The sequence below is a fragment of the Tetrao urogallus genome (genome assembly GCF_951394365.1).
Source record: "Tetrao urogallus genome assembly, chromosome: 5".
NCBI classification, from domain to species: domain Eukaryota; kingdom Metazoa; phylum Chordata; class Aves; order Galliformes; family Phasianidae; genus Tetrao; species Tetrao urogallus.
The window spans coordinates 49,023,431-49,050,743 of NC_136818.1; the positions used below are offsets into that span (position 1 = coordinate 49,023,431).

At 40.4% G+C, this 27,313-nt stretch overlaps 1 protein-coding gene across 1 annotated transcript; it reads left to right on the top strand.

Moving 5' to 3' along the window:
- Nucleotides 1–286: 286 nt before the first annotated feature.
- Nucleotides 287–27,313, top strand: LOC306946965 (kinesin-like protein KIF20B; the record flags this gene model as incomplete). The annotated part of the gene is made up of 33 exons (XM_079536117.1): nucleotides 287–442; nucleotides 925–1,011; nucleotides 1,180–1,296; nucleotides 1,491–1,629; nucleotides 2,624–2,808; nucleotides 3,683–3,731; nucleotides 4,323–4,520; nucleotides 4,855–4,966; nucleotides 5,433–5,504; nucleotides 5,968–6,114; nucleotides 7,506–7,668; nucleotides 8,530–8,784; nucleotides 9,373–9,512; nucleotides 10,044–10,191; nucleotides 10,763–11,030; nucleotides 11,535–11,596; nucleotides 11,805–11,924; nucleotides 12,663–12,825; nucleotides 14,964–16,167; nucleotides 16,736–16,874; nucleotides 17,523–17,645; nucleotides 18,053–18,113; nucleotides 18,743–18,868; nucleotides 19,125–19,264; nucleotides 19,639–19,794; nucleotides 20,687–20,863; nucleotides 21,829–21,993; nucleotides 22,640–22,765; nucleotides 23,775–23,978; nucleotides 24,591–24,671; nucleotides 25,423–25,555; nucleotides 26,025–26,167; nucleotides 27,263–27,313. 33 exons carry the CDS (start codon nucleotides 287–289, stop codon nucleotides 27,311–27,313), a joined length of 5,610 nt encoding a protein of 1,869 aa, XP_079392243.1.

Sequence of the window (27,313 nt, forward strand, 5' to 3'; positions counted from 1 at the left end):
TCCCGATGGGCGGTTGTGGTGTGATTTAGTCTGACAGGCAGCTCGGCACCACAGGGTTTGCTCCTTGTGGGGAGATGGAGGGGAGAATAGGAAAAAGGTTACGCTTGTGGGTTTGAGGTAAAGAAAGTTGAGTAGAACAGAAAAGGAAGACGAAGCAAGAGTCAGTCCACACACACAAAGCAAACTGCAGATATCACTTAGTCGCGTATTACCTAACTGAACTTAGGAACTCTGCATCATGCGTTGAAAGAGCAAAGAATAATTTCTTTTTGTATCATCTTGCAGAATGGAAACTAATTCAGAAGAAGATAAAATTTTGAGACCATCCTATGTAGCTGGCATAGAGCTTCCAGAAAGAACAGGACTGGTAAATGTGGAAGACATAAAAACAAATCTCTCTGATGAGTTTAGTTTGGTTTCTTCAAGCTCAGACATGAGCCGGGTAAGAAAGCTTCAATATTAAAATTAATTGGATCTTGTAAAAGAAGCTTCATTCTTTTCTTGGTAAGAAGAATTAGCATCTTAAAGAGGAGATGACAGTCATCTCTTCTGTGCCTTTAGACTGTGCGTAGGCTAGACCAAGATGTGTGGTGTTGCTTTGATACCTTATGGGGTGCACCAGTCTCAGTGGGTGAAGCTGACGTCACTTCAGAGAAGCAGAGTGATGGAAGACTTGTGCTTATAGTTGGCCTGAATGCAGAACATGAGTGTACTGCAGTATTATTTGTTTTGAAACTCTAGGCTCTCACAAGGAAGTTTAGCAGGGGCCAAAGCACTTGTGAAAACAGAGTGAAATATTTGTGCTTCCCGTGTCATCAAATGAGTCTGTTACAACAGGCTGATGAAAAGAATGCTGTCTAAATGTGCTAATCATCAAAGAGAGGATCTAGTCAGATTTGTAACTTCCAGCTCTTTCAATTTTAGAGGTCTAGTTTGGAGCCTAGGGGACACATACAAGTTTGCCTGCGCATTAAGCCCTTTACAGCACTGGAAAGAGCAAATGGATCTCAGGTACGACATTTACTTAATCTTAACGCTAAAAACAAACAACAAAAAAAACCCAACCTTCCAAACAAAAGAAAACAAACAACCCTTAATGTATACTTGTTTACTTTTCCCCTTATGATGATCTTTTAAAACACTTTTGATGCCTGCATTACTTGTGCTTCCTTTTAATAGGGGTGTGTTTCACTTGAGGACTCAACAAGCGTTATACTGAAACCCCCTAAGAGCTCCTGGAGTCGACCGACTGAGAAAACTGCAGGACAGGCGATACAGAAATTCACCTTTTCACGAGTAAATGAATTTTCTTTAAATGCCTCTAAGTTATTTGTGGAAGATGTTGCTTGTCTTCTGTTACTTAAGATAGAACCAACAAGTTTCTCTTAAGAATTCCCTGTATGATTATAAGCGTGTATCTGACTCCTACAAGTATGTAAGGACTGCTTAAACAAGCTAAAGAGATTAACCAGCTTCTTGGTAACGTTCAGGTGTTTGGACCTGAAGCAACTCAAGAAGAATTCTTTGAAGGTGCAGTGAAGCAGCCAGTGCTAGACTTCCTAGAAGGATGTAATCGCCTTGTTTTTACGTATGGCGTTAGAAATGCTGGGAAAACCTACACATTCCAAGGTAAGAGTAGAAAAGTTTTTTCCTTGAATTAGTTTCTTGAAGCAGGATTTACTTCTAGAAGAGAGAGATGTTTTGACTTCTTACCTAGTGACTCAGCAGGCTTTGTACATTGCCTTCTATTGAATATTAGCAGCCTTGAAAAGTCTTCTTCCATGACATATATTACTAAAGTGACAACTGTAGTCACTACCCGAATTTGCGTATACGTGCAGTGGTAGTCCTTTGTAAGCCAGCAGGAATTTCAGAGAGATGTGCATGACTTCCATGTCCAAGTACTCCAAATCTCAGGGCGAAGAGAAAGCTGTGAAATCGAACGATCAGTCTGTGAGAAGGGTGCAAATCAGCAACTTTGGTTTTGGTTCCTACAATGACATTATGCATCTTAGATGCTGTTTTTTATTTGAAGAAAGTATGTCTGAGTTTGTTGGATTTATCGTAGGCAGAGATTAAACATTTTGAAACATTTGAGCAGGCTATTTCCATCTTTTTTCAAGTTTCTGGGTTTAGTAATAACAACGTCATAGAAGCTTGTCTTTTTTGAGCTCTAAGAAAAGGCAGTGGGGAAAGAAGTTGAGTTCCTTGAGCAATAGTTACAAGGCTCCCAGGTACTGGTTACTAAGGTTGGTGGGATGAATACAGTGGTGTTACAGAGACATCTCTCTGGTTGTATGTCAGGATTATTTCAGAGAGGGGAGGAAGCCTGGAAAACAGTTGAAAACTTGCATATTTGTTGAATGTGGGATTTTGCTGCGTTTTCTTTTCCCCCTTCTCTTATGGCTAAGCTGATGCAGTATATCTTGGCTGCTTTCAAGTGATGCCCTGTAATGTCTAAGGAATGGGTTGTGTTTCACTAGTAACACTGCAAACGCTGCTTCAGACTGTAACTGGCCTCTAATTTTTTGTGTGTGCCTTGAGATTCAAATCCGCTATCTTCGTCTTCGTTTACTTTGTACGTTGCTCATGATAATTACTGGGGCCTTTCTTTTGCTTTCAGGGACAGAAGATGATGTTGGTATTTTGCCAAGGACGATGGATATGTTGTTTAAAACTATTGGAGGAAGGCTATACACCAAAATGGATCTGAAACCTATTCGGTGGCGAGATTACATAAAACTGACTAAAGACCAAGTGAGAGAAGAAACTGCTCTTAAAAATTCCTTGCTTCGTCTGACAAAAGAGGTAGGAGACTACTTCATAAAGAAACGATGAGTACATGCGTCTTGAGAGAGCTCAGTGTGATCCTGTGCATTGTGTGATGAAAGAGGCTTGTGTGTTCTCACGCAGTTGTTTATTCATCTTTCTGTTCCTGTCGACAAAGAATGAAGCATCTTCTTAGTGGCATGCCACACCATAGTGGGGTATTTCAGTTGTGGAGTTAGATTGATCTTATTGAGGAGTTAGTTAAGTGTGCGTCAAAGGCAGGTGGCAGTCAGATTCTTTCTGAATAACTTTGAGAGCCCAGGCACGTGTTAAGTCTGGCTGCAATGATCTGTAAGTATGGCGGGGGGAAACAACACCTGTCTTCTACATGTGCATGAACCAAAGCTCTGTTCCAGGTTTAGTGAGGATGTGGAAAGAAAATGCAGTGAACGGCTGTATGCTGATCTTAACTCTCTAATGGAGTAGGATGAGATGTGATCATGTGCTAGAGGTGCCTCCTCTGGTTTCAAGAGCCATGTCTGTAGGTAGAACACTTGACCTGATAAACTGACTAGGTGCAAGCATTTTTCTTTCCAGTTTGGGATTCTCCTCCAATTTTTCTTTTTTCCCCCTGTATCGGCGAGCTGTAGTATGTTATAGTAGAGGAATTGTCAGGAATGAGTAGTAAGGTAAAAACAAGACTGAAAGCAGGAGTGTATGAGTGCACTGAACCAATCGTAACGTACTGCCAGGATTTTTGGTGTTGGCATATTGAAACTATGCTGTACTGCTTTCTGGGAGGGCCATATAGCTGTATTTTAAAAAAAAGAAAAAAAACAACCACAAAAACACAGGTGGTGTGTTGGTGCTGTGCTTCAGTAATAAATCCAGAAGTCTCTCTTTTCTTTTGCAGGTAGAGCATCGCAATAGCACTAACGGCAAAGCACCGGCTGATTCTAAGGGTATGTTTTGTATTAAACAATACAGAAGCTTTTCTAACTGCTAAGGTCAAGAACGGACTCTTGGCTAATGTTAATAATAAAAGGATTATTTGGCTTTTATTTGCGATGGATTGGAATAATGGGCAGGACATCTGGGCAGAAAACAGAAGGGATGAAGTGGTTAGGAGACTACTTGGACGTCTAGCATAACCTGGTGTTAAGCACGAGGTGTAAGTATAAAACGAAGAGAAAGAGTATGGCTTGTGATAAGATTCCTAGTGATATTCTGACAGGCTTTTAGGGCATTCAAGAACTACATTAAAAAGCCTTTGAAGAGTTCAGAATATTTCTAACCCAACTAGACGCGTTAGATTAGGTTTTGGAAGTGAAAAAGCAAGCTCTCAAGTGGATGTGTCTTTGCAAAGGTGTAGGGCAAGCATATGACTTCCAGATGCTCTGTGTGTGTATGGGAGGAGGGGGATGTCCGTGGTTTTTGCCTGGGAAGAGTTTTCTTTAATTAACAAGGCTGCTGTAATCTTAGTCGTTACTTATTTTTAAATGCAATTAGTTTTGCTGTCTCTAGATTGACTTGTAATGTTTTCTACTTTGCAGGTGTAGGAAATCTCTCAAAAGGATCAGAACAATCTAGCAGATTATCTCTAGATAATTTCTCAAAGTTCTCTGTTTGGGTTTCATTTTTTGAGATTTACAATGAATGTTTTTATGATTTACTGGCTCCTATGTCAGATGACAGGAAAAAAAAGACACTTGGCCTTGCTCCAGACAACAAGGGATATTCTTACGTGAAAGGTAACTGGAGTGCTTTGCAAATCACCAAGCTTGTCATGGAAAAGTGCTATTTCTGTAATAATGTTTCTTCTGAGATAGAAAACTCTTAAATGTGTTCAGTTTAGCTCTAGAAATGTCTGCTTGAATGCAGAGGCATACTGTATCTTGCCCTTTTCCATGGGAGGAAGAACCTTAGTCTTATCTCTCATCAGCTTATCGTGTATCTGAAGCAGACTTAATACAGTATTTTCTTGTGTTGACTAAGTGTATTATTCTTTGTTTGTATACCTCATTTCTTGTTCACTTTTCGTTTTGCTAATGAAGCTCCCAAAGTCACTTTTCCTTCTTCTGAAAGGTCTGCAGTGGGTTCAGGTCTCTGATTGTGAAGAAGCTTTTAAACTTTTTGAACTGGGACAGAAACACCGGAGTTTTGCAAGCCCAAAGCTGAGTGCTTGTTCCAGCCGAAGGTGGGAGACTTTGTCTGAGGTTGGGTATAAGATGGTGTGGGGAAGAGGGATAAGTGAAAATACTGCCTGTGGCTTTTGTAGGGCAGAAGGCTTTAAAGAGGCTTGATATCGAGTGTTCCATTAGATATCCTGTAACTGCATGTGATTCTAGTGCTTGAAACAAGATGGATTAGTCCTTCGAGCAGATAAGCGTGTACAAAAGCCAATTGTTTTATCAAAAACTCTCAGCAGAATAACTAAGCCTTCTTCTGTCTAAGTACTGGTGTTTTGGGGGAGGGAAGAAAAGCAAAAAAAGCTGAGAAAAAAGTCTCTTTAAAAGGCTTACTGCATCCAGTAGAATTATGAAGTTAATTGAATCTCAAGTAGATCCAGCAGCGTTTTGACTAGATGTTGTAGATTTGTAAAAATACATGTATTTCTGTCCTTTCTTCATTTCTCCTTACTGGTTTTAAATTTCTCCTTTTAGCCACAGTATATTTACCATCAAGTTACTAAAAATTGAAGACCTTGAAATGCCACGAGTGACACGAGTCAATGAGTAAGTTCAGAGCAAAGGTCCCTTCTTCTTTTGGGGTGAAATTGTCAGTTGTTTTCAGTGTTGGTGTACTGATACTAGGCTACGTACTCAGTGTTCCCTGATGGAGCCTCGTGTATGAGCGGTGGTTCCCCATTTCCTATCGTCATACGGTACTAAACCATCCAGTTGCAGTGCTGTTCTGCATCTTGTGCCCCCTGTTCAGCACAATGTTCCTCTATCCTGCTCCACTCGACTTCTGAACTAACGTTAAGTCCTCAGAAAGAAGCGCATGGCAGAAAAATGGAAGCTTTGTTGAAGAAGCGTTTGGCAGGAAGTAGCGTGCAGCTTCGCTAGGAAAGCAACATTAAAAAGCATGGGAGGGTTCAAGAAATTCTTCCGTTGGGAGGAGTGGTTGTGTTAGAAATGAAAATAATCAGGGCACGTTCCGAGGCAAGAAAACTTAATTTTCCTTATCTGCCTTCAGGTTATCCCTGTGTGATCTTGCTGGTTCAGAAAGGTATACCAAGACGCGCAACAAAGGTGATAGGCTGAAAGAGAGTGGAAATATCAATACGTCTCTCCTGACTCTAAGCAAGTGTATCAGTGCACTCAGGATCAGTCAGCAGTCAAAGTAAGTCCTTGTACTAACTGGAAACCAGGTGTGGATTTCAGGTATTGCGTGCAACGTTTAAGCTATTGTCTAAAATGCAGAGTACAAAGCTAAGGCATGAGTGAAAAGTACACGTAGACTTCTGCAGTTGTGTGAAGCCTTGTTGATCTAACAAAGTGGTCTATAAACTTGCCGGCTTTGTTTATTTTTTACTTTTGATTTTTTTAAGTAAACCTTTGAGTTCTGAATCTTTGAACGTGTTATCGTGGACTTAAGCAACTTAACATGGTTTCTTCTGGCCTTGCCTTCTCAAAGAAATCCTGGGATAAGATAGACAGTTTCTCTTCACTATTTTCTCTACAATAATGCAGACAGAAGAGAAGCCTACCTGCTATTTTTGCCTGCAGTTGGGCTCTAAGTGAGTGCAGGCAGAACTTTCTGTATTTTAAAAGGATGTAGTATTTATTTACAGTCACAGCTGGATGCAACCGCTCAGGAGCAGCTTTCTCTGTAGATTCTCATTTGAAGATGTCTTTCTTCCACACAGATTAAGTGTGCTCTGTGCTTGGGAAATGCCATTGTGTGCTTGAAGAAATTCTCTTATTTGCTAACACTCTGCCTGGTAGCCTACTCAAATTCTGTTGTGCTTTAAAGAAGATGAAAATAGGCCTAGCTAGAGGTTTAGTCTCTCGTCGGTCCTTCCTTTGTAGGTAAGAAGGGTGCCTTTAAAGTTAGCAGCTTCTTGAAGAGCTGTGATGTGTTCAGAACTGTTTTATGTTCTGGTCCTGATCACTTGACATCTGAACAATTCAGAAGAAATGTACTGAAGCTTAATCACTTATCATATTGATAGATGACTTTGATAGTCATTTTCTTAACACGACTCTTGTTTAGCACTCCTGCAGTAGAGCTGCTTATGGGTCGTGTGTGTGTTGTGACAGCAGTGTAACTATCTGAAGCTTTCTTGCACTATTTGCAGAATTCAGTAGCTGTCAAGAGTGCAGTGGGCAACCTCACCAGGGAGGTGAGGTTTTCGTACAAGTAGAAACTGTTTTCTGAGAAGTAGATAGGCCGTTTTTGCAAAGATGGTAAGGGAAAGAGAAAGGAGAGAGAGAATTGAAGGTAATGTGAGGCCGTGTGACCTAACATAGGCTAAATGTTGGACGTACTTTTTGTTTTAAATATTCTTGTGCGATGTCCAAGAAGATAAAGGCTGCGTAGTAGCTGGAACAACCACACAACCTGTCTGCAGACTAGCAAAAAGCGATAGCATTAAAAACAGCCCACAACCCAAAATGATGTAAGGAGTTCTGCCGCTATTAATATGCTGTCTTCCGCTTGGATAGCTCGTACACTGAACTGAAGTTGTTAACTTGTGGTAATGGGCTTTGCTGTGGTTTTTGTCTCCAAAGGGTGCAGCAGCACATACCATTTCGGGAGAGTAAGTTGACGCACTTTCTTCAGGGATTCTTCAGTGGAAAAGGGAAGATACACATGTTAGTAAACATCAGCCAGAGTGCTTCAGCCTATGATGAAACGTTCAATGTGCTGAGGTTCTCAGCTCTTGCACAAAAAGTGAGTGTGCTGTAGTCTCTCCTGGGGTTGTTGTGTTTCTTTGGGGTGTGAGGGCGGAAGCCCTTCTCTTCTGAGAATCTTATTCCTAAAAGGTTTTCAGCCTAACAAGAAGCAACTTGTCATATCGGGAGGAAATTCTCCACTATTTACTTAATTTTTCTCTCTTCCCAAAATATGATCCCACCCAGGAAAGCCAATCCAGCTAGCCCATACGTGTTGTAATTTTGACTCTTGTTCAGGTCAAGCCCTGACAATATAAATGGAGCAGCAAAGAGTTTGAAAGGCTGTGTTATGGCCGTAAGAGGCTTCAGTGGGGAAGCGGAGGTTAGTCAGAATGGGTAGGAATGAGAGTCATGATATAAGGCTGAGGAAGTTAAACTGTCCGATCAGTGCTGCAGGCTTGATGGAAGTGTTTGAAGCGTTGGCAGTTTGTTGTCTGAAGAGTGACTGGTGGATGTGTGCCCTCGGATTGTGGCCGTATCTAAGGAGGTTAAGTGGGAAAGTCGAAGGAGCAGCCTACGAGGGTGATGTGGTTGTGCAAGACAAAGACCTGAAAAGATGATGTCCAGTTGCATTGAGTGCAACTGGAAACTGAAAGCAAAAGCAGAAACCTGTGGCTTCGTGAAGTGGCAGTTCTTGCACGTTGTTTGGCTAGTGATAGTCTTGAGACTAAGGGGAGGATTGGAGTCTGCAGTAATTCCTTTCTACTTTCTTGAAAACTGGTTGAAGTAGTGACCAAACAAAGGCTATAGGCCAAGGGAGTAGTAAGCTCCGGAGAGGAAATGACAGCAGGTCCCTCTTGGAAGTACTAGTCAAGGTTGAAGGAATACTGATGGCTTTGTTCTTTTATTTCCTGGGCAGGTTATAGTAACGGATGCATCTGTTCCTCCTCGTGATGAGTCATTTGGCCAGAACTCAGCCAGTGGGTCATCAATGCCCTGTTGCTCTAAAATGACCGTCCCAAGGAGAAGCACTGGATTTCTGTGGGACTGGACCCTAGAAGATGGAGTGGAAGATGATGACTATGAGTTGGAGCAAGAACATAAGAAGTCAGGAGAAGAAACAGTGCTGAAATACGAAGAAAATAACGTCCTGATAGGGAAAGAAGAATATTCAGTAAGTGCCCAGACTGCTTTAAGAATTAGTGCATCCCTGAGGCTTGTAACAACATCCTTCTTTTCTTCCATCTCCCTCCTCTTCGTTCTGAGCACCCTTTCTGTCCCTAAATTCAATGTTAAGAACTAAGTGGAATCTCAGAATCACAGAATGGCCAGGGTTGGAAGGGACCTCAAGGATCATGGATCTCCAACCCCCCTGCCGCATGCAGGGCCACCAACCTCCCCATTCAGTACTAGACTAGGCTGCCCAGGGCTCCATCCAATCTGGCCTTGAACACCTCTGGGAGGGGGTACCCGTAATCTCTCTGGGCAGACTGTTCCCACCCCTCCCCAACCCCCCCCCAAAAAAGGGCATCTGCAAAGTAACAGCTGAATTCTATATGAATTATCTGCTTTAGATTTCTTGGCAAATGACTTATCTGAGCAAGCCTGTAAGTTATTGAGCTAGGACCAAATGTGAAGGCTTCTGTTTATGAATAAGTTAATGAAAGAAGTGGGAGGTCATTTTCAAATAGAGTGAAGGGAGAAAACTCAGTTCTAGCGAAACCATTGCTTGATGAAAAACTTAATAGTGCTGTTATCCTAGGCACTGCTGAGTCTTGTGGAAGACTTGAGGAACCAACTTATTGCTGAGAAGAAGGACAAGTTACTGCTGGAACTGAAAATTTGTGATGAAGTGGCCCAAAAATTTACCCGATATGTTGCTCAGCAGGAAACAGAGTTCAAGTAAGTTAGCTTTAAACGCTCTTAAAGTTATTGGTTGAAAAGGAAAGGTGAGGGTGTATTCCCGTGTTGCTGAGAGTTGGATTGGATGAAAGAATAGTCTATTATTCTGCTGGACTTGCTCTTTTACTCTTACTTGGTCTCTGGTAAGAAATCAATGTCTACCTGGACGGTGGAATTTAGGAGAAATACAGCGCAGGAAAGGCTTTGATTTGGAGGCTGAGGAGAGGAGGGTATCTTTACTGACTGCTCTCTTAGTGGCAAACAGAATTTTTCTGGCTTGAGGAGCTCAGGAAGAAGTCTTCTAGTAAACATTTGCATCTGTTGTCACCTGCTGCTGCTCTCCCTCACCTCCATCAGGTCTTGGGGAGTGGGGAAATACATTTCTTTGTCAGTGTAGCAGTAATATTCTGTGTATTATTCTGTGGTGCCGAAATAGAGAAACATCTTTGTTTTCAAGAAACTGCGCTAATAACGTAGCGGTTGAGATGGGTTGGCTTTTAGCTGACGTATGTTCTGTCTTTTGTTCTACAGAGAATGCCTTTCCCAGGAACAAGAACGGCTTGAAGAAAATTCTGAAAAGCGCCTTGAAATTTTGAAGGAACTTGTAAGTGGCTATGCTGACAACCCAGGCGAAGAGAAACTAAAGAATCTGCCTCGCAGCGAACAAGCTGAACCCCTGGTATTTTTTTGTTCTTGCTTTTTCTTAAATACTTTCCTTTTTACCAGTTAAGTGGTATGGGCACGTCTTAGGGAGCTGAAAGGCTGGTCACAAGGAAAGGCAGGCTGTGTTGCTGTATGATGAGCAAGATGCATCTATTCTTCATCTAGTACGAATGGTTGCTGAGCCTTTCAGACAGCTTTGGGAATTTGACGGCTTTTCTTTGTGTTTCTGCAACAGAAAACGAAAAATGACCCTGTGTTCGAGGAAAAAGGGAATCCTAGCTTACAGGTTAAATTTGCAGGAGTTGTATCTGTGGTAATATAAAAAAGGAGTGTGATAGTGGGTCGTCAAATACTATAAAATATAATCGCTGTTGCTAGATTGCCAATTCATATCTCCCACTCCCCGCGCCCCCCAATACAACTCTCTGTTAAGTTGCATGTGAACTTGCATGGTGGGCTTTGAAGCTGGAATTAAAAACTGTTTAGGTGGTTGACTTCACAGTGGCTATCCAAACTATCTGTAGAAGTAACAGCTATTGCGTAGGTAGCTATCCACCAACTGTAACTGACAAGAAATTGTGTTCCAGGGTGGAGAACATAGCGCAGTGCGTGACACCTGTGCTGATCTTGAGGGCATTCTTGATTCTCTGCAGCGTGATGTTATGGATATTAAAAAGCAAGCTGTGGCAGCACATAGTTACATTGCATCCCTAGAGGATCCACAGGAAGCTATTGGTCGGCTTGAGGAGCAGCTGGAAAAAGCTGGCTTTGAACTCATGAAGGCCAAGGAAGAGCTGACAGAGAAAAACACCAAACTACTTAAAACTGAGGAAGAGCTGAGACAGAAGAACAAAGGTGAGTTGTGTGATGCCATGGGTAGAAGAAAGAAATAGTTCACTAATCCGAAGTAGACATAAGCAATTTGAGCTGGAAGTAGAGGAGATGTTCTACGTTTGGAGCCATCGCCTGTATATAATACAAAGCCTGTGTGCAATATGAAGTGATTGTTTGTTCTGTGCATGTGTTCAGGTTGAACAATTGCACGGTTCTTGGTTATTTCATGTTTTTTCCGCTTAAGCTGCAGCTAGCAGGCTGAAGCTTTCAGAAGTATGGGGTTAAATGTCTCTGTGTAGATTTTGCTGTTGTACTGTAATCCCTGCTCTTCTTTACTTCTTGCTGATGCAACCTTTTCATTCCAACAAATACAACTTTTGAAACACTCCCGTAAGTGCAGGCCACGTGCAAATGAATTAATTTCTTCAAATCTACTCCAACATCAGAATGTCTGGGAACATCTGGGATTACTGAGTAAACTACCTATTGGCTACTTATTAATGCCAGTTTTTCTGTGTGTTACAGACTTTGAAATGCAGGTGATTCAATTGGATGAGTCTGTTGAGCAACTGAAAGAAGCAACCGAGGTAACTTTATCACGAAAATCCAGTGTAGGATTATTTGTTTAAAACCAAGTTGTGGTAGCTTAAAATGCTGTTCCAGTAGGCTCCAGGAGTAGCTTTCTCACCAAGTTTAGCGAAACTGAACTTGCGTTTAAAATGCATTGTGCAATTCGGCTACTTAACACTGCATTAGAAGCTGATGACTGAACTATTTTTTTATTTTGTTTCCAAGAGAATGAATGTGCAAAACGAAAGGATTCAAGTGCTAACAGACGTCGTGGTGCAGAAAGATGCCATTATTACAAAGCTACAAGACTTGAGATCTCATTTAGAAGAAAAAGTGAAGGACTATGTGAGTTTTGCCCATCTCACTATCTTTACACCGAAACAACCCATCCCAAACCCTATGCTTGTAATGCATTCACCTCTGTAAAAGTGATTTTCTGTACGAAGCTGTTACTGTTTGAAATTGTAAACAATTCAGGTTAATCTGAAGATAGTTGTTGTTAACGCAAGCAAGAAAAATATCAGTGTGTTCCACCAACTGCTACCTGACGCTCCTACATCAAAGGAAGCGCAGCAGTAGGAGTATATTGAGCGGAGTTTGAAGTATGAGTGGATGGCCAGGATACCTCTACATTCTATGCAGTTAATAGAGCTCTCCTGGCTAATGTACTGCAAGCTACTGAGTATGTGAAGAGTAGCTTGGCTAGAAGTGTGTGTGCATACCACTTCTGGTGGCTTTTCTTCATTTTCTACCTTGATGTGTGGTAGCGTGAAGTAGCTCTGAAAGCATTTATAGTTAATTCTGTCACTCTGGTAAACTCCTCTGGATTGTGTGCAAGTCTTTTGCTTTGTAACCTGCTAGGCTCTTGCTCTCCCTTGTGTACTGCACCGAGTATTGTGCTCGTCCTTATCTGAAGGTGTACCTGTTCTTGCTGTTGCTGGGATTTGTAACTGACATCTTTAGGGTCCTTGGATAAACGTTGCAGCTGTGTAGTTTTGTGAAAACGTTTGCCTACAGAAGATTACTGTGCGTTAAGTGGTCCTTTTGTTCAGCTTCAATGTAACTGGTCTTCTATCAATACAGGAAAAGACTATAACTACTTTTAAAACAAAGCTGGCAAATGAGAACTCTAATAAAGCTAGTGAAAGCAGCCGATTCAAGGGACGTGCGGAAAGTGAGTTGGAAGTGGGCAGAAAGCGCTGTTTTGAAGATAAGCCTCCTGTGGAAGAGCCACCTCCAAAGAAAGGTACAGTTTCTTCCATCGCTGAGCCAGGGGTCTTCCAAAAAACCAAATTGATTCCTATTCTGGAATGGAAGCAAAAGGTTGTGAAGCGCAACCTTATGGTATGAGGAGAAAATCCCGTGTTATTCTGTAAATAGAAGTAACTGTAATGTAAATATCCCTTTTGCAGAAGGTCCTATGCTGTTCATTTCTGAATGCTTAAAATAAAAGCTTTCTGCACTATTTATTTCCTTTTTGCTGCTTTTTCCTCATCCACGGCTTAGCTGTAGTCCCTTCCTTTCTTGCCTTTCTCTTGCGAAATATGTGCAAGAGAGGAAAGCCATGCCTTGTTTGTATGAGAATGCTTCTCTTGGATGATTTCCCTCTGCCATCTTTAGGATCCAGTATTTATGCCAAATAATGTGACCACTGAATGGTATCACGCATATTCGTATTACCAGAGACAGAGGAAGGGAAATAGAGCTGATGTGGACTTTGTCGTACTTCCAGTTGTAGTAGGCTTGTTATAATCATATGACTGAAGCTCTCATTTAAAAAGTTAATGGTAGTACTCTTCCAGCTAGGAATTAAAATGGATAACTGATACTCACAAGGTCAGCCTTGAGTTTTCTGTGAAGAAATACTGACTATTCAATCATGTTGGATGTTGTTTTTTTTAATTTGTATTATAAGTGTCCAATTACTGTTTAATATATTTTCTTTAACTGTATTAAATATACACAATGTAACAATGAGCACAGGTGTGTTGTGCTGATTCTCTTATAGAATTTAGTTATCCTAGTAGCGTGAGCAAAATTTCATTAGAGACGATAGGTTATCTTGGTTTGAAGTTCAGGGTATTTACACCATTCACTGAGCTTTCGGTCCCGTTTCCCACGTTTTGGGATCATGCTTTTTCCTTACTTGGTGCATAAGGAGCTTCTAGACTAAACATCACATACCTTCTTGCAGTCTTACTTCTCTTGCTTTAGTGTTTGCTTGTACATTTCAGCACAAAGCATTTAGATTACTTCTAAGTCTTCCAACGGAGGATTTTACTCGCCTTTGCTAGAGGTGCTGGGAGCAATTAAAACCCAAAACCTGGTTTGGGATTGAAGATGCCACTGCTGTTGCTTCAGAACGACTTCTAAATCACTTGGGGGCCGTCTGTGGAACTTGTTGGAATGGTTAAGAGGCCGTTTCCATGCAATCCACGTGTATCTGTGTGTAATGCTGGCTGTGTGTGGATGCTATAAAGTTCTGCTTTTCTGTGGTTGTAGTAATAGCGGGACTCTACAAAATTTCTGTGGGATATATTGTGCTGTCACAATCCCTAGTCATTTAAGTCTTGACTTATTTTTTAAATGCTGAAGCAAAGTATGCATATTACTTAATGGACGTAGCTGGATTCTAAAGCAAGGAAGAAGTACAGCAGGAGTCACTTCTGATAGGAAGAAAATGCATGTAATTTTAGTTAGTGCTCACTAGCTAAGGAAAAACCAGCCCCAAGCTAATGCACTGTTTATGGAAACTTGAGTCTGCAAATGTGTACCTTTTTCTGAGCAAGCTTTCTATGCAAAAAAATAGTAGGTGTGGACAGAAGTAGGAATCCCCATAAGTTGTTCAGAGACCAACTGAAAAAAAGGAGACAGCAGATACCCACACTGAAGTGATCAACTTGTCCCGGATTTTATCTTTTTAAAGTAAGAGCACCATGAGTTTAAATGAAACTTCTCAGAGAACTGTCTAATACCTCTTAGAAGTAGGTGGATTCTTAGCTGTTTTCTAGGGATTGCTGAAGCAGGGAAGGTGGAAGCAATATAGCTGAATTATCTATTTCGTTCCCATGTTTCTTAAAACTAACCACATGTTCTACTAGTGTGCAGTGGAAGGTTGGAGTAGTGCCACGGTAAAAGCGTTCTTGCGGACTGAAAGCTTTTTGCTGCAAACTATGTCTAGAAGTCTGAGGCACGTGATTACGAGTTCAGAGGGCTTTAACTCCATTTGTACTTTCAAATACCACGAGATGTGAGGGTATGGCTTTCATGTTAAGACAGTTTTTCATTTAGTAGTTGATACTTGGTATTGTGAACTACTACCTAGTATTGATTTTCATCAACGTGAGCTGCATTCCTTTTCTTTGTGTGGTGTTTTTTTTCCAGTTGTTGTGAAGGAGAGAAAGAAAAAGAGCACTCTAGAGCAAAAGAGAATTGAACACGTGACGCAGAAGTGCTCTGCGTACCATATGGAAGTACTAGCACTGAGGGAAAGAACGGAAACCTTGGAACGTCACTTAGCTGTGCTTGAAGAGCATTGCAGGAGAGAAGAAAATAAAAAAGAAGGTCTCAGTAAGCAGGTCACAAGCCTGCGTACTAAGCTCTCTTTTTCTGAAGAAACAGCTGCTGACCTCTGTGAACAACTTCGGCAGTGTCAAGCTGAGTATCGGGAAATTGCTTCTGAGCTGGATGAACAGAGATCTGTAAATATGGGGCTAGAAGAAAAAAATGTTCAACTAAATAACATCATAGAAGTTGCCAAACAAAACATAATTGATAAAGTGTCACAAGTAAAAGCAGTGCAGACCAAATTAGGTGACTTATACAAACGTCACTTAGAGTCCTACGCTATCGATACTGACTTAGTCAATGTAGAGGATTCCTCAGGCTCTGAGGAAGATGAACCAGAGAGATCTCAAATTAGTTCTGCATGCCTTCAGTCACAGGCTTCTTCTCTGTCAGATCTTGCACAGGACCGCTCCTTTGACCACGGTCTTGAAAGGATTTGGGAAGCATGCAAAAGTATTATTGATGTTTCCTCACAAAAAAGTCAGCGGATCGAAGCACTGCTTCAAGATGTTGAAAGCCTAAGGAAGGGACTGAAAGATGCTGAGAATTGTAATAATCGACTTGACATGAAGCTAAGCGAGGTTACAAATCCAGATAGTCAGAAAGAAGATCTTATGAATCAGTTACAAGAGCAAGTAGAAAAGAAAACCTGGGACTTTGAAAAAAAGGCTGCGGAAGATCACAGAGTAATTGCACAATTTGAGGAGGAAGTTGCCAACTGTGAGGTAAAAATAAGAGAGCTTGAATGTCTCCTGGAAGCTTTCAGAGCAAAGGAAGGCAGCGTGACAAAACTCGAAGAGTTACTTAAGGAAAAGGAATCCATTATTGTAAATCTAGGAACAGTTATGGCAGCTCTGCAGGAGAAGTCTGCTAATGAAGACACAAAGGTTGAAGAGCTAAATAATGAAAAAGCAAATCTGATGGAAGAAGTTGTGCAGCTGAAAAACAGCTTGGAGCGGATGAAGCACTCTCTTTGGGAAAAGGAAAGGAGTGAAAAGGAGAAAATGCAAACTATAGAATCGTAAGTAACTCCTGAGATAACTTACAGCCCTTTGAGAACGAGCTAGAGTTAAAACTCGTTCCTGTGAACATCCCTTTGACTTAATGCTTTTGCATGTTTATCAGTAGCCAAGCTACTACTTTAGGATGCTTTGGTATGCTACTTGAGTTCAAAGGGAAAACAGGAGCGTGCAAGGAAGCAAAGAATAACTTGGGGATTTCTGGTGGTTTTGTTGTACATCCCTCAGAACAGAATCTGAAGTATCTGTAGCTTCAGAATCTGATTATGAGAGGCAAGCTGAAATTTGAAAGTAATTGTTTAAATCTTGTCACTGGTCTAGATAGATCTAAGATTCTATTTACAAGTAGAAACCAGCAGGCAGGGCCTGGATTAAGCCACAAATGCTGTTTCCATGAGATGGGCAAGCTGAAATTTGAAAGTAATTGTTTAAATCTTGTCACTGGTCTAGATAGATCTAAGATTCTATTTACAAGTAGAAACCAGCAGGCAGGGCCTGGATTAAGCCACAAATGCTGTTTCCATGAGATGCGTACAGTAATGTTCTTTGTCTCTTTATTTTTAACATAAGGCTTAAAAAGGCTGTTACTGAGAGCTCTGTCCTTGTGCGGAATTTGAAAAAAGATTTGCAGAGGAAAGAAGAAGAGTATGCAGACTTAAAAGACAAACTTCCTGATGCCAAGAAACAAATTCTGCAAATACAAAGCGAGGTTTGTAGTCAAGTTTCTTCTAGAAGATTGTGCTTGGCTTTCTGTTGTTAGAACTTGTTTGCTCAAACCTTACCTACGAAGCTTAAAAATGTGTCACGCTGGTGGGGCAAGCAGCAACGCTTAGTGAATGTTGCCGTTGAAGCTGTAGAGGAGACCAGAAGTCAAGACATGGTTTCATAAAGATAACGAACAGAGGAAAGTAAACTTTGTTGGTAGTCTTGAATAATGTTTGTGAAAAGAATGGCTAATTGGCTTCTGGAGGGGGACTTGTGGTGATCTCTGTAGTAACAGTAGCCTTGCCTCTGGTATTTGTGGCAACTCCAAAGCCTCAAACCTGACTCTTGTGAAAAGCGCTGATAACTGGGAAGAAAAATGGTATTTACCTGACGAGAAATAGACTGATTTCCAGAGGCTCTTTGATATGAGGCATATCTATTTTTTTTCTTTATTTTCATCTTAATGATATTAATGATTATAATCTAGTTATTAAGCAGGAAGATATTTTACAACCGATTTTGCAGGCACTGAGTTGGAAATATTATTGTTAGTTGGAAGTGTTTAGGGTGGAAAATTGAGGCATAAAAATGGTTTTAGGTAACTTGGTTTACAGAAGTCTTAAAATAACTGTGTGCTTTACTTATGTTACAGGTGTCCTTATTGCATTCTATGGAGAAATCTCTGAGGAACAGAATTGATGAACTTGAAAAGATTAAAAAACAGTTCAGTGAAGAGCTGGATGTCAAAAGGCTTACTATCCAGCAACTTAGACAGGTACATGACTTTTATTAAAATTTCCTTGCTCATAATTTTCTTTTTTTAAACGAATGATGCGAGTATTCCAAGCACAGGAAAAAGCGTACAGAAATTGGGGTAAAATGAAAGTAGCCAACTGAAATTAGTGATAGACCATGAAAGGTGTTCAAATAATTTGTCATTGCAGAGCGCTGGCAGATTGCTTTAAATACAATAAGCTGCATAGTAAATACATGTTTAATAGCTGCATATAACCTGATTCTGATGAGTGACATCTCTGTATGTTAATTGAAATGTCTTACCTCAAACCCTTCTTATCAGCTTGAATACTTATTTGTACTTTATGAAAAAATGACTGATTGAAGGCTGTCTTAAAAATTTGCTTGTTTCTACTGTGTATGCTTTTCTCTCAATGTGAAATATAGGAGCTGTTGAATAACGAGAAGTTGGAAGAAGTCACCAGACAATATGAGAAAATACGTGAAGGTCAGCCATTATTTTTCCTCTCTCTCCATCTCTCTCTCTCTCTATCTCTGTGTAGTATCCATGTCAATGTTGTCACATCGCTAATGACTTTGGCGAGTCTTACACTTTTATATTTTAAAACGTGATTTGAGAAACTCCAAACTAGATGTTTAATAGTTACGCACTGCTTTAAATGTTATTGTATGACTATTATCAAGTAAACTTGAAAGTAAAGCAACAGATTTGGGAGAAGTCTCCAAGAAAGTGCAGATTTGCAGTGCTTTTTAAAAAGTCTGCTGCTCATGTGCTGTTTTAGTTGACCTTCTGAAGTAAACTCAACCTCTGAAATGTCAAGTTCTGCAATAACAGATTCTGTAGGCTGTAGGATGATCTTAGAGCAGCTGAACTACAGTCATTTTCTCATGTAATAAACTCCATATTCTGATTGTCCCTAGCACTAGAATTCTCACCTAAAACAAGTTGGTAAGAGTCACTTAAGAACTCTGTATCTGTATGTGAATATTTCAATAGAGATGCTCTATTTCTTTCAAGAGAGCTTTTGGTCATGGGGGAACCTCGACTTGAAAACTCCTCGGGAGAGGATAACGGGAACTAATAGGGAGTTCATCTGTAAATTTTCAAACCTCCAGATCTGTATGTAAGAGAAAAACTAATTGGAGTTATGAGGACGACATTAGAAGAACAACAAGAGACTCAGCTTGAACAAGATCAAGTGCTTGAAGCTCAATTAGAAGAGAAGGAAAGGCTAGCTTCAGGTAATCTTTCAGTGGAAAGGGAGCGGTGATGCATAAGTGCTTTAGATGTATTGTGATAGCCACTTCCATTTTCATTTGGCTTGGGCATTAATGTTCCATAGTGAACAACAAATTTCTACTTGTTAAAAGCTTCTGTTATTTCTTTGTTCTACAGCAGGCAAAACCTAAGTGGCTTTAGTAAAAAGTCATTAATGTGGTGTTTCAAATACACATTTGAAACGATAAGGTGTCTAACCTCATTCTGTGTATTGAGTAGAACTGGAGACGTGGAAACATAGATGCAGAGAACTGCAGAACCAGAGCAATAGTGACCGGCAGCAAAAGGACAGGGAAAGGGAAGAGGCAAACGTGAATGAAAACCATACAGAATTAATAAAGCTGCAAAAAGAGCTGAAGGTAACTTCACTTTAAAGTTGTAACTTCAACTTAGGAGACTACTTATAACATGATAAAGTAAACTGTTACATTGATGGAAAAATCTTTCTGTACAACCTGCAGTGCAGTGTGCAATAAGGACCAGGTACAGCTAGGAATATTAACTCAAAGCAGATTATAACTTTTTGTCAAAGCTTTTTTCTATTAGTTGCTTGGTCAACTTGTATAAGCTATCCAAATCAGCAGCTAACTTTATCGCCAGGAAGCCTTTTTTGTTGTGCTGAGTGTCTAATTTTCATTTTCTTGTAGAAACAAGTCTATTTAATGATGTCCTGGCTTTTAAGACTTTTATTCCTTAATCACTTAGTATTTCATTTCTGGTTCCTTTGAAATAGACAAGTGAGGCCAAGTATCAAACTGATAGAAAGAAGTGGCTGAAGGAAAAAAAAGGACTCCTGAATCAGGTAAAAGAAGCTGAGAATCTTCGCAACAGAGAAATGAAGAAGTTTGCTAAGGACCGACAACGGCACGGAAAGCAACAAGCAGAAATTGTAAGTGACGAGGTCTTGGCAGAGTCATCCAGAGTCTGTAGTTTGGAGACAACTTCACGCCAAGTACTAACAGTATGGGCACGTAAGAGTAGCTTGTCCAAGTCCCCTTGCTTTCTTATGAAGCCCGTATGAGAACTGCTTGATTTGGAAAAGGGAGGAATAGGAGGGTCACAAAAAGACAAAGCTTTCCTAACTACGTAATGAAATGTAACGTATGTGGGACTTAAATAAGAAAATTACAGTTGAAAAATAAATTACTGCTTAATGAGTCTAAGAAAACATTTTGAACAATAGGATTTGTTTGTTTTCTTTTCTGGAACACAGAAGGCCTCTAAGCCTTTAGAAGGAAGAAAAAGGCAATGGAGTTTCCAAAGGAACCCCACAAACTTCTCTCCAGATACTGAATAAAACTGCTGGGTCAATCTGCTCCCTTTTTTTTGCTCCCTTATCACTTTCCAAGAAGTGACTGATAACAAAGTGGTTGCTTGAGCTGTTCACTGAGCTGTTGTCATGTAACTTCTCAAACATGTACATCTGTATGGTGCACAAAACCTTTTTTGCATGCGGAAGTAGTTAGTCCTGACTTTCTGGACCTGCAAGCAGCACAGAGGATGTGAGGAGACTGGTACTGTTAGTAATCACTAAATGAGCAAACCGAAGTGGAGGTTCTTAAATAATACCAATGATAATTTTTCACAAGGAGAGTAACAGAGATTGTCTAATAGAAGCATGGTTTTGCTTCTGTAGTTTGTAGTGCAATAGTTCCAGAGCTCCCGTGGATCTTGAAGAGATCGTACATTTACTAAGACTGTAAAACAGTGCTACCTACCAAACTGTAAGAACACTTCCGTGTGTGCTAGTGCTGTTCATCGATAATCTTTTCTTTGTTTAGGCAAGACTTGTTGCCCAGCTGGAGGAAAAGGACAGCAATCTTCAAAAGTGGCGTGAAGAGAGAGATCAGTTAGTAGAAGCTTTGGAAGTGCAGCTCAAAACGTTGGCTGCTAATGCCGTGCAAAGAGAGAGAGAAATAGCAGAACTGAAACGATCGGCCTTAAAGGATTCAAGCAAGGTCAGCTCTCTTTTCTTCCTGCCTGATTGGCTACCCATAAATTCTGCAAAACGCTATGCCTGCTCTTTGTATTTTGGGTGTAGTTCTGTTCTTAAACACTGTCGTATTGACATCGTGTGCAGTGCAGCTAACCAAAAAAGCACCAGATTTGACTTCCGTTCTTCAGAAACAGCATTTCTGGTAGTGCTAGAGTTTCAAAATTTTTAGTAGTTCAAATAAACGGACGTCAGTTTGATGCTTTTGATCCTAAGGTTAGTCTGGACGTCTGTAACTTTTTCCCATACTTCACAGCGTTTCTTGGTCCCAAGCTAGGCTCAATACTTGGTCAGATAGTAGTTCTGTCTCAGGTTTCTTACTTTCTTTGTTTTCTCTGAGCTAGTATCTACAATGGCATGAAAAGACGGAAGGAGATGGGAAGAGAGATGCAGGGAAGCATCAAAGGCAGAGGGGGAATGATCTCTGGAAGTTGCCTTTTTTATTTCACTGTCCAGCTTTAAATCAGGACAGCCAATCTAAGCAGTAGCATGGAACTTCAGAAGCTAAACAGAAGACTAATTGAGTTGTGCTTTTTTGAGAATGCTTGGATATCTCCTTCTGTGGGATGGGAGCCGCGCTCATAGCAAAACTTCCCCTACAAGGGCTGACAGTTCTCACAGTACAGAGGTCTTCGTGAACAAATAAAAACCCTTTTAATTCTTGTATCTTAAGAGAAAGGCTGAAGCACAAGAGTAGAAGAAAAGAAAAGAATTCAATACATATTGTAATACATCTTCCCAGGCAATAAGGTGACTACTGCACTTGTAGCAGTGACCGTACAAAACCATGCAATGTTATTGTTCTTGATTAGCTTACTGTCTTTGCCTGCAATTCTGAAACGGTTGCTACTAAGTAACTGCAGTGCTGCTTGTGTGTGTTAGCTCCTTTTGCCAATCCTGCAACTCAGCAATTTTTACGGTGTTTGTTAGGATAATGAAACTGTGATAGAAGAGTTAAGAAAAGAACTGGCTGACAAAGATGACTTTATAAAGGAATTAAAACAACGCATCAACCACAATAGCCCCCAGGCTTTGTCAGAAGTACCTTTACTTGAAGAAAGACAAGGTAGAATGGATCGTTCTGTAAATGAAAAGGTATGATTATATTTACAGAAAATATGTACTCAAAGTCTTGTTCACCCCTTTTTGTTCTGCTGCTTTCCTAGAGATACTGGAAATCTCCCAGGAGTTAGAATCGCTTTTCTTAACATAGAGTCCTTTAACGACATATTCAGTGATGAGTGTTGGTTCTTTCTGTCTTCCACTCAGGCATGTGCTCTCATCCTCTCAGAAGCATTTTATTTACTGGAACTCCACCTCTGTATATATGCAATGGAACTTTTCCGTTCAATTTTCCATGTGTTCATGTGTGGACACTAAAGATTAGGCAGAGGTTTAGTCTCTGGCATTCTAACATAGCAGCTGTGAGCGTGCGGAGAGTACGGGCTGAATGGATGACAAGACGACCAGCATTACAGATTTTGTCCCTAAGTAACATCTGACTTGGTCTCTTTTGGAGGTGGAGTACTGAATGAGGCTGTTGGAGAGACACAGTAGGGTGAATCTGAAGATCACACGATGAATGGATGTTACTACCTTCACAGACTTGTGCTGTGAAGGTCAACTAACTTGTTCATGTGGTGTCTGAGCTTGAGATTCTACACTGGAAACTTTAGAAAACTCAAAATATTTTGGAGGTGTGCTGCACAGCTTGATCTTCACTGATTTTAAATGTTTACAGGCTGTGAAAAAAGAAAGCAAAACTAAAAACGGAGATGAAGAAAGTGTTCCAGGAAGACGTGAAGCTAAAGGGAATTATTCATCAACTCGACGTCCTAGCGGTATCACTTCATTAAATGAATCTGAGGTTAGTATGCGACTTCAAATCTGAAAATGTGGTAGTTGTACTGATCTTGATAAAGAATGAGTAGGAAAAGGTCTTGAGTTCTCTACACAATTCTCAAGCTTTGTTTATCCCTTTCAAGGTGATCAGATCATCTGTTTTCATAGCCTTTGGTAGGAATAAAAGCTGTTGAAACCATTGTGTGATGAATTCCTCTTATTTGCAGTTGAAAACTTTCCTCTCGTTGATGCTTATGACGTGGCTCATGATTACATGAGTCACCTGGAAAGCAATTTACAGAGCCACTGAAATGGGCACAGCGAATGGAACTTGTTTTCTTCCCCTGCAGGATTTCTAACTTTGCCAGCTTTCGTAAAGTAGCAGTTCTATGTATTCATGGCAGTAGTAGCAGCCATCTGCCATTTCCTGATGTCCCCAGCAGCCCGTCTTCCATGTTCTGTTCAACATCTGAACTTGCTTTTGATATGCTAGCTACTAGCTGAATTCCTGCCATAGAGAAGGAGGAGTCCACGTGATCACAGCTCTGACTCTGTTGTTCCTGCCGAGAAAAACAGGGTTGGGTGGATCTCTGCAACTCTAGTGTAGAAGAGGAAGGGCAAACTGCCTAAAACTAAGCTGGACGATAATAAGGCACTTGCGTCAAAAGCTTCTGTTCCTGCCCAGTTCTGCAGCAGCAGAGTTGAGATGAAGAAGATCATGTCAGTTAATTGTAGAAAGAGAATGGTTGTCTGTGCCCTTGAGAAAAATGAGCTGTAAAGCATCAGGCTCAATGTAACATGGAAAACTTTTTCTGTTACCTTAGATTGGAAACAATAATTTTAATTGTAACAGGTTCTGGGAAAGAAGGGCTAAACTCTGCTGTAACTGAAATAGACTGCTTCTTCTGTTAGAAGTGTTCTGTAAGCTAACAGCTGGGATACTGCAGGTTTGCATATCCTTCTCCAGATGCATGATAGTTTTTGATCTCATGGCTTCCCTAACACTTGCACTTAAAATTTCTCTGTGCTACCAGGAGCATTTGGAAACTGACCTCCACTCTTCTGAAGCATCCACAGAAAATGGAAAAACTGGTTGTTTCCCAAAACCAGAGGTGGAGATCCAACTGCCAACTCTGCAACCTGATAAGATGGAGATTAAGCAGCGCGACAGCATGTTACCTGCAAGGGTGAAAATGCCTAGGACAAGAAAGAAGAGAAAAAGTGATGACATGGATGAGGTATGACCTACACCAAACAGAAAACGAAATATCTGATGCCTTTCTACCGTTCCTCGTTTAAGCTTTAATAAATGCTACTTCTATCTCAGGAAAGTGGTTGAAGCATTTAATTGATGAACCTTGGCGTGGGGAGTCCAAGCTTTAATGAAACTAAACTACTAGCCAAGCTGGGTGATAATGATTTAAGAGAAGGGAAAGAATTTAATCTCAACTCCATTGTGAATTTTCTTTGAAAATCCGAAGACATCAGTCAGCTTTTCAGACTTCTTATACGTTTGCTTTCTATTTTGTCTGAAATATCTGAGTGTTTCCTCTGACTTGTCAACATGCAGTTTTGCTTCTTACGAGTCTTGGGGAGAAAAAAGTCCACTCTGTATGGGGATGGCATCGCATCACAGGATGTCTAATACTGATATCTTAATAATGCTACCAACCCATTTGTGCACTTGAATGTTTATTTAGTATTTGATTCACATTGGAATTGTTACCGCTAGCAAATACCTCCCTATTACTGAATGCAATAGCGTTGAAAGTGTTTGCTTTTGTGATATACCTAATGAAAAGTGAATCTTTCCAAAAGAGTTGTGGCTAAAACTTGTCTTATTTTCCCAGGATTTTGTGATAAGTGAGAACTCGAAAAATGCAAAGTCTGCCATGGCTTGTAATTCACCCTCTACAAGTGACGAGAAAATGGTTGGTTTTTGTTCTAGTTTGGAAGCTAGTTTGGGACTTTCTGTCATTGTATGGCCATTTGAAGGGAGTAAACATTCTTATGCAGCAGTGTCTTATCCTTATTTGTGTAGCTGAATGGGAATCTTAAACTCTTATGACCTCCTCCTATTAAATCCCATAAGCTTACCATAGAGCAAGTCGGTGTGTCCCAAGAGTGTATAATGGCTGGGCTGTAGTGTGGAATGATTTGGTGGAAGGCATATCGCAGACAGAATAGCTGGGAGGAGAAGCCTGAGCGTATTATCATGTGCTTCTGTAAGTGAAGCCCTTGTATTAAGCTGAGATTCATGTGATTTGCATGCATGGGAATGATTAAAAAGAGATGTTTTAATGTCTTAGGAGTATCCTTGGCATGGTTAGAGTGTGAAGAGTAGGTTTTTCCCAATGTGTTGTCTTCTGTTTTGTATGTTTGTTTATGTTTCTTATAGTTAGAGCAGCTTATGTAAGAAACATCTCCACAGCTTGGGATTTACTTTTAAAGAAACTACTGCTTCTTTAACAAATGTTAAGAAACTTATGCCTTGGAATTGCTGAGACTTTGACAACTCCCTAAAGGGTATAAAATTGTCTACGTTACTTGCAGTTGTAATATCATTAGCATAATAAACAGAGGTGTCAGTAGCAAAGCTCAAAATGTCGGCTTAAGATAACACTGACCTAAAATAAAGCTTAAACAATGCTCTTATTTCTTGTTCACGTGTCTGTTAAACAGAAACCCGGAAAAGAGTACTTCCTAAGAAAGCGAGTGTGTACTTCCGGTAGAAGATTGACTAGCAGGAGTGATGGAACTCTACAAAAAGTTGGAGATTTTCTTCAAAGTACTCCTTCTATTATTCACTCTAAAGGTTGGTGTAGAACAAGTAAGATTTATTCCACCTTCTGTAGGCACTGCAGAATGGCTTGTTTCTGCTGTAGGCTATGAATGTATATATTCTTAGAGAACTTGTCTGCCATGTTACGTTGCTCTTCAACTTATGAAATAAATGCATTTGTTCATCTCTTCCGAGATTCATTACTACTTGAATGAAAATCTGCAAGTATGCAGAGGAAGTTGACTCCACCTTGTGCTTCTGTCAGCACAAAAGTTAGGCCTGTTGTTTAGCTCCTGCCGAAGTTCCTCACTTCCAGCGACTTCTGAGTCATGTTTGTTTTTCATACCCTTGATGGACCATTGCAATTTCTGAATATTTTAATTTAAACTTGATGTATCACTTATGAACCAAGTTTATAATGAAGCTTTTGGCATTTGTTGATATAAAGACTCACGAAATCCGTAAGTTGGTCACTTTATGAATCAAAACAAATTTCTTCTAGCCAAGAAGCTGATGGCAGCAGTAAGCTCCCCAAAATCTCCTGAACCAGAAAGTCTTGGAAAGGAGGAGTTGAAGCCAAAAAGATCCAAAAGGAAGCTGTATTCAGCTGACATTTCCTGCCCTCTAGATATACCTGCTTCTTGGGTGAGCGATTACACATTACTATTCTGTCCAATGTAATGCATTTCTGTAGTCTTGTCTCAACATAAACTACTCAGGAGTCCAACAAACTTGAAGATTTCATCTATTTGCAGGAGGAGGTTGAAAGTGCTGAGCTATTTCTTTGTTCGACCTAGTCATTCTTGTTGGTCTTCCTGCAGTTTTATTTTATTTTCTCTTTGAAGATCTCCGTATTTGGCTGCTGGCTTACAGCAGCCTATGTAGGGAATGTAGCAATCATGGAGACGTCTTCCAATTTGGAATCACAGTTACTTACAGTGTGTTGGGTTGGGATTATTCTACTGCAGCTATGCTTTTCTAAAGCACAACTTGAACAGCTCTTTAGGTATGCTGAAACTGCGTTATCCTGCCCAAGCCAACTTGTCAAGGATCTGAAGTGCCAGGACTTGATGCACCATTTCAGAAAGCAATTTTGTGACTCTGCCAGCAGCTATGGTGCTGAGAGTTCTTGCTCTGTTGGAGCCGCATCCTTTAATTATGTTAGAGTCCTTTTTCTGTTCAACATAGTGTTCATTTGCCCACACTGTAACATCCCACCGAATTTTCTGTTGATTTGATGGATGAGGGGGGCAGAAACCAAAATGGGTTTTGTTAGAGCACGAAGGAAATGAGACAATTTTTTCTCTCGCTGTACTTCTGAGAGCATGGAACTGAACAGAGAAGTGAATTGCTGGGCAAGTCATAGCTACAGGGATTTAGGCTAGAAATGTTTTCTGAACACCCCATGTTTCACAAAACGTGCATTAGAATGCTCATTGGAAAATAAGCATTTTAAAGTGAATGCTGCCTTCAGGATTTCTTTGGGAGTGGGTATTTTTTAAAATAAACAGCATTTTGTACATGTGTCTTATTTGTTCCTTCTGATTAAGCTGCATTAAAACAATCTCCGTATCCTATAGATTTCTGTATCCTACAGAATCTCTGTATCCTATAGAATTCTGATTAAAAGATAATAAGCAAATGCCATTCTGAAATCCATTTAGGGGAAGAAATAGGTTTGCATGGGTCATTGTCAGTCTTGTGTAAAAAGATGAGTAACTTTTGAAATATTTTCTTCAGGTTTCTGTGGAACAGAACAAGAAGGAAAGCGACCATGTAATCATCAAGTGA